At 33.4% G+C, this 10,504-nt stretch overlaps 1 protein-coding gene across 1 annotated transcript; it reads right to left on the reverse strand.

Annotated features, from left to right (window-relative positions):
• Positions 1-1,644: 1,644 nt before the first annotated feature.
• LOC134250146 (neurotrypsin-like) lies at positions 1,645-7,734 on the reverse strand (the record flags this gene model as incomplete). The annotated part of the gene is made up of 4 exons (XM_062732499.1): positions 7,671-7,734; positions 3,309-3,468; positions 2,603-2,772; positions 1,645-1,810 (listed from the first exon to the last, which is right to left on the reverse strand). Coding segments are annotated over exons 1-4 (560 nt in total), but the record flags the coding sequence as incomplete, so codon positions are not given.
• Positions 7,735-10,504: the final 2,770 nt, after the last annotated feature.

The following is a 10,504-nucleotide window of genomic DNA, read 5'->3' on the forward strand; positions in this document are numbered from 1 at the left end:
AAATCTCTGAATAGTTGTTTAACAAAAAGTCATCAAAATCATGAGAGCTTTCAGATGATATGAAAAAAAAGGGTTGATCCCTAATGTTTGGGGCCGTGAGTGGCCAAAAGTCGATTTTTTAAAAAGTCTTTAATGTTCAATGTCTTTTTACAGATTATGGAAAATCATTATTTTAGAATGAAAATCTCAATCAAAATCTTTTCTCATCTTATCAAGAATCGGACGGAAGACCCATTCATTGCTCGCAACGAGATCGTATCTAGTTATTCTTTTTTTCTTACCGATTTTGTGCACGCGATTTCTCGAAAACGGCTCGATGGATTTTAATGAAACTTTCAGGACTCATGTAAAATTACTTGAACTTGATTCGTTTTTTTCCGATTTGATGACGTCACTTCCGGTCCGGAAATATTGGCGATTTTATGATTTTTGAAGGATCAGGTTGTCGGCGAACGTTCTAAAAAATGGCTACAGATAGAAACGTGAAAATTTCAGGTATGATAGTCCTAAGTCTATAGATGTGCAAAATGTATTTCATTTTTTTCGGAAGTGCTGCACGTTGGCGCTCGCTAGGGCCCGAAAACTGTTGTATCGCGAATTTCAAAATTTTTAAGACCTTTTCTACGATATCTTTTTACCTGGAGATATTTTGACAAAACATATAGAACAAAATAAGTGTAGAATTCCAAGATCGTTTACATGATATCTCGAAAAAAAAGGCTGGCCCCTAAAATTAAGGGCCTAAAAGGGCCAAACGTTTTTCCTTTATATCTCAAAAAGTATTGAGAATTTGTAATGATAAATAAACATCTGTTTTTAAAACATTATTTTTGCATCATATATATTTTAGGTTTTCGCCTAAATACTAAACATTGATATGGTTCTCCTATCTTTAAACTTTGATCATGGAGATCTATCAGAATGCAAAAGCACAAACACATTTTACTTTCTATGAGTCAATTTATCAGTTGATGATTGCAATGAAATTATTTAGTAATTAACAATGGCAATACCATTCAGTGAAACCAAAAATATATTTTCAACAAGTGTATGAAATCTTTATCAATATCGGACTAAAATGCAATAGGATGGAGATGAAATATAGAGGCAACGAACAGTGCAAGCTCAAATTAAGTCTGGGAGCAGAGCTAGCACGGACCATCAAAACATAAGGCGGAATAAGGTGCCATGGAGGAGTAGACATCTCCTGAAGACTGATCAGCTCTGCCGTGTTCTTTTTGACATGATCAGAAAAATGGAAATAGACAATTCAGTGTGTAGATAATGGACCAGCAATAAGTATAAAAAACGTCAGTCAGCGTTTGACTTAACGATAAGTTGTATTAGCTTATAAGGTTATTTTAAGCTTGCAAATTACAATTAAGCTTGCAAAACGAAGACTTCAAACAAACCTGTTGATATCTGTGTTTGTAAGGGGGATTTGAAAGAATTCTATGGCATTTTTAATTTTGGTAACCATGGCTATTTGTCAAAATCAGAAACTAATACATAGAATTAAAGTAGTCTGTGTGTCCAGTTTTGTTAAGTTGAAATCGGTTTAAAACTCTACTAATACGACTATATCATGTTATTTCATATTTGAAATTTAAGCAACATATACATGAAAGTCAAGCAACTACTCACCTTGGATATCCCATCATTGCACAAACGACGCCGGCCTCTTTACTTCCCCAGTTGTTTCCACACACCGTACCCCATATACCGGAATAGTAGACCTCGAGTCGACCTTTTAACGAGGAGAATTCGTCAGCAAGTCTAACCAAGCCATTGAGTGTATGAGGATCTGGACCTTCACATACAAAAGAGGTATCAAAAATAAGACACATTAGGATCATCAAATTACCTTGAAATATTTTTAACGAGAAAGACATTCAACCATAAAAAGGGAATAACGAACAAAATGTTCCAAACAGTTTAATTCAGATATGTTTGACGCACTTTACAAAAATGAGTCTGTTTTAAAAGAAACTTTTAACAGGTATAATAGTGTTGTGGTAAATAACACATCTTACTGGGATGTAATAACTCTACAGATGTTATTCAAAATTCTAAAGATTACCCACAAAATTAACTCTAAAGCAAAAAGGCGAGAAATATACAAATTTTTCGCTAGTATGAGAATTCATAAGCTTTTGTATTGATTTACGATAATAAATTCGCCCGCGTAGTGCAGTGGTAGGAGCGTCTACTCAAGAGTCGCGGAGTAAGGAACTGATCCTTACATAGCTGGTTCGAATCCACTGAGGGACGTGTAGACCGGTACTTCGGAGGAGGAGACCATTTAAACCGAGGTCCCGTGTCGTTGTAGGTGTTGAAACTAAAAAGATCTCTCACAGCCCAAGGGCTCTGAGTGTCGAAGACAGCCCACCACTGACAAGTGGTAGCATCTCCAAAAATTCTCGAGAGGGATGTCAAACAACAAATAAACAAAATAAAATTAAGTGACTATTCCAAAATGGCCATATGCATTTAAGAAAAAACAGGTCATCATAGACATTGTTAAACATTATTTATTTTCAGTTATATCTTATCTGATGGAAGACGAAAGCCCTACAATACTGTACTTCGAACATTTTCTTACCTGAACATGAAACCCCAGCATCTTCCCCATGCCTACAGTTGTGAACTCCATGTGTAGAGTGTGAGCACATTTCAATGTCCTTTTCATTTCCATAACATTCAACGTCATCAAGCCAGATCATCCCTGTCCCTTCTCCAAAGTGAGCGATTGAATGTGCCACGGCCTTGACTCTTTAAAATAGATGTTATATAGAAGTCGATCAAATGCATACATATTAAATGGATCAAAAACTATTCGCCCATGGCATTATCCAATATAATAAAATGCAGAGGTTTGATGTCATTGGATCCACCGACAAATAATTAATTAGAGCGAATTAAGGAACACACTTCTGGGGAGGGGGGGGGGTTAATGTGTGAAAATTACAGATTGTCATAACATGCAAAATTATACATTTCACCTTGTTTATCCCTTATTAGATATTCATATCAATAAAAACGCTAGACAAATTCTGCAAGGCACGGTTATTTACTGAAGCCAGCATTGAACGTCATGCTTTCGGTATAAATTTATAGGTGAATTTCTTTTTTTTTTTATTTTGAATAGATAAAGACCTTGAATATCCCAGCATCGTACAGACAACTCTAGCGTCGTCATCGTCCCCCCCAGTCATCATCACATATCGTACCCCACACCCCCTGAATACATTCAATCAATGTGAGACGGTAAATTTCATTGTCTTTAACCTTTGCATATTTTTAAACACCTTGAATATCCCAGCATTGTACAGATAACAGCAGCGTCTTTATCATCCCAGTCATCGTCACATATTGTCCCCCATACACCTTGATAGTACACCTCAACTCTTCCATTGGACGGGGAGGTCCCATCAACCAGTCTGACAGTACCCTTGCTATTACGACTGCCTTAAATAATAGAAAAGTTGTAATTGAAGCAACGAATTTTCACCTAATTCCGAAACAATTTCAAGATCCTAACCAGTCAATGTTTTGAAAACTCGAAGCCAATCTCTTTAAATAAATGTATTATGTTTTCTTCAGAGCTGTTATTCTTTTGTCCTCTTTCTCTAAACTAAAACAAGCAAATTCAAAGAATCGAGGTCCCCCGCTTTCAGTGTCTTAGTTCATTGGAGATGCCTAATGCATCTCTGAAGAAATGTATGAAAATAAATCAAACATGAAGATGAAGGTCAAGGGTATAAATATGGTGCATTCAGTAAAATTTTTACACAGGTATATGTGCTTGTCAAAAATGAACAACCTATCAAAAAAAAATCATCAAAGTTTTTTTTATTGGAAAGTTAGGTCAAATATGAAGGTCAGGGTTACAAAGTCAAAAATCATAGAATATTTGATAAAGGTCATAGGTAATATATATTTGTAATATGATAGTCCTCTCTCTCTCTTCGTCCAAAAATTATGACCAATTTAAAATAACGTTTTTCATTTTTTTTTTTTTTGACAATTACTTCAAAGAGCTAAAGCCACGAAGTGCAAAAATATGCTCTGTCACCAAAATGAATAAAATTTTATTCTGTGATAGGTTACACTTTGTGGGTTATAACATAATTTATTTTTTAGTGTTATCTTTCCCATTTTTCTTTTTATAGCCGTTTAAAATTGGTATTGTTTTCAAGTAAAATCTACATGTATTAAACGTCATGACTTTTGACGTTATATATATACACATATACGAGGGGTTATCAAAATGTTCGTGGACTGAGGCTATAAAATTAGTTCTATGTAGTCTGTGCTTTCAAAATTTATACGGAACATAAAACAACAAAAAATAAAGAAATGTTGAAAATTTTAGCCTGATACGTTCATTATTTGCCGAATTATTATAAAATTAAAACGACATTATATGATCACCCGGCGCTGTCGTCGTTTATTTTCATGACGTCCAATAACGTCAATATTCTTTTAAATGTCCGCTTCTTCTACTTATACATATACTACTCTTTCTAAGGAAGAAATCCTTCAAAATCACCTGTCAGTTTTGAATACTTTTAATATTCCACAGAGCCAAAATGAATTTGAACTACCTTATATATATTGGATTCCGAAACTTCATAAGAATCCTTACAAACAAAGATACATTGCAGGTTCCAGTAAATGTTCAACCAAGCCTCTTTCGTTACTTCTCACTAAAATATTGACAGTAGTGAAGGAAAAACTTCAAGAGTACTGTACAACTATATATTCAAGAAGTGGTGTAAATCAGATGTGGATACTTAAAAATTCTAAAGAACTTTTGGACAATTTGAAATCACAAGACTTTACAAAAATCAACAGCATAAAAACTTACGACTTTTCAACTTTATACACAACAATTCCGCACGACAAATTAAAATCCAGGCTTTTTGATATCATTGACAGCTGCTTCTTCAACAAAAATGGAACTCGTAAGTTTACTTACCTCGTCATTGGTCATTTGAAAAATTATTTTGTTAAAACAGATTCTGATTGTACACATAAGTACTCTGAAGTTGACATCAAGAAGATGCTTGAGTTTCTGATTGACAATATCTATGTGGTTTTTGGAGACCAGGTATTCCAACAATCTATTGGAATTCCCATGGGTACAAATTGCGCTCCGTTATTAGCAGACTTATTTTTATATTCATATGAAGCAGAATTTATGCAAAATCTTTTGCGTGAAAAGAAAAAAACACTTGCTGTGGCCTTCAACTCGACATTTAGATATATCGACGACGTATTGTCAATTAATAATGATAATTTCCATTCCTACGTCGACACGATATATCCTGGTGAGCTTGAGATAAAAGATACCACAGAGTCCAACACATCTGCTTCATACTTGGATATTTTACTTGAAAAAGACACAAATGGTAATCTAACAACCAAGCTATATGATAAACGTGATGACTTTAACTTTTCTATCGTCAACTTCCCTTACTTATGCAGCAATATACCTTCATCACCTGCATACGGAGTATTTATATCTCAGTTGATTCGATACGCAAGAGCATGCTCTACGTATGAACAATTTCTTAAACGAGGTAAATTATTGACAAGCAAGTTGATGAAACAAGAATATCAACAGTCTCGTTTAAAGTCATCATTTCGTAAATTCTATGGTCGATACAATGACCTTGTCAGCAAATACAATTTATCATTGAATGAAATGCTGACTGACGTTTTTCATACCAATTGTTAGTCCATTATTTATACACTGAATTGACTACGGATTTTTTCCGTTATTTCCTGATTATGACAATGAGCACACGGCGGGTGTGACCGGTCAGCAGGGGATGCTCACTCCTCCATGGCACCTGATCCCACCTCTGATGTTTCGGAGGTCCGTGTTTGCTCTGCTCTTGTTTTGTATATTTGTTTAATGGACGTTGAGATTGAATACTGTTCGTTATTTCCATATCCTTATTCTACCTCATACACTTTTTTGTTGAGATTCCCTGGAGCTGAGTAAGGACTTAAACCCGCCTTGTTTACATGACTTTACAATGCCATGAACAGTGGACTTCAATAAATATAATATTCCAAATGGATTAACACATTGGGAGAGATCCTCGCTTGATTGTGCCGGCATATTTTGCTTTTGGGAGTTCAATATCTACTACACATGATTAATGTCATTTTTTGACGTGATTGATTTTTCACATCTTGACTGCAAATCGATATAAACCGTGTATCCTTTTTCTTCCTAAATCTATTTTGACATTAAAAGACAAGTACTCTGGATGTATATTATTACTCTGTAGCCAGTTTCAATATTTTTTAGGTCTATACCAGTTTTTTCAGGGGCAAAACTTTATAGAATATTGGAAAAGGACCCCCCCCCTTTTGAAGTCATTTCAAGGCCACATATGTTTGGACATTCCGTGTAAAATGTACGATAAAATTTCATAGAGCTTTCAGAATTAAGTGAAAATTTCATATTTTATGGAACAATTGTGTCCCAATACATAACTGAATTAACGGGATTTTTGGATGTCAAATGATCATATCAAAAGAGTTTTTCTCATTAGCACATAGGTTGCAAAAACGTCGTTTTCGAGGTTGCGCCGCCTGGACATACCATTGCTTATAAATACATTACTAATTTATTATAAAATAAAATCTATTATTTATGGTTTATACATAAGATAGGAAAAGTGATGCTAACTTGATATCTTAAAATTCATTGATGTGCCTAAAGCGGTTTTAATTTTATGACGCTAGTCCACGAACTTTTTGATAACCCCTCGTATGTACTCGTATATTGTAACGGTATGACTTTAGTTAACGTTATTTAAATGAAGGTAATAATATCTACATTATAGGAAGGGGGATCCGCTAAAATAAACCCTAACCTAAGAATTTGGGAAATTTTATCATAGGAAAGTTAAGAAGTTTTGAATCCTGAGATAAATACATGTAGCTAGCTAGTTTTTGCTTTGATTAAAAAAGTGTCTAAATACTGTTATATTGTCCTGTAAATCAAAAACAACTTTTTAAAATGATACATTAGGAAAAAATAGGGGAAAATTATTAATGGTGTAAATATTAGCTGTATGGATCAACAGTATTGATTAATCCGTAAAGTCACGAAAAAGTGAATATTAAGTGTTTTTTTTGGTGGGGGTGAAATTATAGTATAGGCAACAGAAGGCTGTTTTAATATCCGTTGCTACTTGTGTGATCATTCAAAACACAAGGGCCGTGCGTAATTAACACTACCATGTGTATATACATGTATTTGTTGCCTATCATGCGTAATTGTATGGACATTTTGTTTAAAATTATCCCTCGGACTTGATGTACATATGGAAGGATATAATTTTGCCGACGTACCTTCACACGTTTTTTATCGTCAAGTGTTATCCCTTGGGTTGAAGCTCTAAGGTAGTGTACATTGCTATGCATACTGGAAATTCATTCGAGATTCATAATCAAAGACGTTTGACGGCACTTGTTTTGATAAACTGTAAATTATTTACCAAATATTTAACCACTTTATCTAAACATCTTTAAACGCCAACAGATGAACAGGCGCGGATCCAGAATATTTTTCCAGTCAAAAAAATATACAACCCAGCAATCTCTTTTCAAAAAATGCAAACAAACAAAACAAATCAAGAACAAACCTCCCAAATAAACAAAATAAACCCACAAAAACTCCTTTCCCATGTTTCGGATTGTTTCCCCCATCGTCTCAAGACACGGTCTGGAGTCAGCATACAGCCCTTTCCTCCAGAATGGGAGGATATGGGCATTTTTGTCGTGGTTTGCGACGATGATTGTGTTTCCCATACAAATAAAACCATGACTTTTTATACAAACTCAACACAGATTCCAGGGTTTCAGTGTCATCTGGGAGGGATCCAAGGTCACTTTTACTTAGTTTAGTATAGGTTCTCCGCAAATACCAGTCTCTTCATTTAGATGCGTGCATGGATGAATACCGGGTATACAGCAGGGATGGGGTAATTGAAAAAAGTAATTGACTGTAATTAATTACATTTTTTGAAGTAATTGGATGTAATTTGTAATTGAACATTTTTTCAATTACTTGTAATTGTAATTTAATTAATTACACTGAAAAAATACCATGTAATTTCAATTACTTTTTCAATTACATTCAATTACTTTATATAATACACATTCATGATACATTGTCACCACGACCTCCCCGTAATACTGTCTTTTATTTTATTGCAAAACAAATCCTCAGTCCTTCAATTATACAGAAGACAGATTATTTTATAATTATAATGTAGTTTCTTTCTAATCATTATATGAAATTTGAACTTTTCTTGTTTTATGTTTCTCTAAATTTGCACCACCATTCTTAGGTCTATTCAGCTATGAAACACACTTGATTTATTATATTTCAATCTCTGTTGTTTGATCAACCTAGAATAAGAATGTCTGTGTCAAGAAAAAAAAAGAAGAAAAGGAATGTGTGTGTCATTAATGAAGTTCTCTCTTATTGGTATTAAGAGATAATTGCCCTACAGATCACGGCTGTAAATTGCAATCAAAACATTTAAATCAACCCCTCTTAAGACATAGTCATTACATGATTATGATGACAAAGCAAATGCATGGGGATAATTATTTCAATTAAAAATGCTCCGCTAGTTTGAGAAAAGACAAACTTTCAATTTGATAATTATTTTAACATCTAAACAGAATTTTATGAATGAATTTTGTATCTGAAAAAGATTTATTTTGTACATGTATTATATGAATATGAAGTAAAGTATTTTGTTCAAGTATTATATAAATATGAAGTAAAAATGCTCAACATAAGTAGCAATTTAGGATGTTAAGGTTACCTTTAAAAATAAAGAAACATTTAATGTGAGGGGGTTATATATAATAGTTGCGACTTAATTTACTCTAGTAAAGAAAACCCTGTTAATCAAATATTATAACCCAAGCAATTTATGTACATGTAGGTTTTGTGTGGAGGCAATCGCATCAAACTGATCTTGAATAGTTCTTTACTGTCATGTAAATAAAAGTCATGATTTAAACCACAAAGATACTCTATGCCTATTAGCATATTATTTGTATTGTTTGCGCAGAGGCAGTGCTTACAGACAAGTGAATGATCCTGTATATTCATATGATTATAAAAAGAATTCAAAAATTGAAAATGTAATTTGTAATTTAATTAATTACTTTTGTAAAGTAATTGTAATTTAATTAATTACATGTCTTAGGAAGCCTGTAATTTAATTGTAATTTAATTGAAGAAAAAGTCAAAGTAATTGTAATTTAATTAATTACTTTTTAAAGTAATTGACCCCATCCCTGGTATACAGACAAAGGAGGTAACGTTTATAATTTACCAATTCAACGAATTCCTATCAAATCGCTATCATCTCGGGGATAGAGAGAAAAAATGTGAAAATAACACATCCTAAATACCAAGCTAGCATATTTTAAAATTATGATTTATGAAGGCAACGAAATTACATGCCCGAGATAATTCTGATATTCTGGTACACTCCATGTATTAAATAACTGCTGTCATTTTATGTAATGTTTGATACCCCTTTGATCGGAAACTGGAATATGTAAGACCGTTCAAGTGTAGATCAAGTGTAGATCAAGGCCAGTTATATGTTATGCAGTTATAGATCTATGTTATATTTTTTAATAATGAAGAAGATTAAAGATAACCCCCGCTGTTATGATACGGAAAGCTATCGACCAGGCAACAATTACAAAATCAATGTTCTAGCTCTGATCAGCCGGGGATATTTTTACAATTATAGAATAAAGGAAATAAATCACCCTACCCTGTTGATTTAAGTTTGTGTTTATGAATGAAAACAACCCCCCCCCCCCAACACTATCTAATAGAATTTATTTCACTTCTTCAGTTTTTCACTTGTAAAAATTGATTTTTTTTTTCGATTGTGTATTTAACACCCTTCCCCACAGCCACGCATTTTAACGCATATACCATTTCCTATTTCTAACGCAAAATCACGCATTTACCGTTTCCCCGCAATCACGCATTTTCACGCACTTTAAAAAGTTCATTTAATCTTCAATTTAGTGCCAAATTCCAACTATTTTATACTTGCTTGAATCTCATAAAATAAAAAAAGTTATTTTCTAATTAAAACATTATTTTAGAATATTATTTACGCTAAACTTTAGAAAAATTCGTAAGTGGTTGCGGGGAAATGGTAAAGTAATATTTCTATGACACGAGGATTCAATGTATGTTGCATAGCAATTCTGTAAGTTGTAAAGAGTTAAGTATAATTTTTCTAGATTTGCCCTTGCATCTACCTCCAACTAACTGACGACCTGTAGCAGAGATTGCTTATGAAATATTTGGAAAACCTATACAGGTAAATATTTAAAGCACATTGCAAAGGGGGCGTTGCGAAAATATTTTATAAATACTGAATTCTAAGACACACCAATACACTGACATATTTCTTCATTTTATATT

Source organism: Saccostrea cucullata, unplaced genomic scaffold, assembly GCF_032062105.1.
Source record: "Saccostrea cucullata isolate Sc308-1 unplaced genomic scaffold, CSIRO_AGI_Scuc_v1 ctg1646, whole genome shotgun sequence".
Classification (NCBI taxonomy): Eukaryota; Metazoa; Mollusca; class Bivalvia; order Ostreida; family Ostreidae; genus Saccostrea; species Saccostrea cuccullata.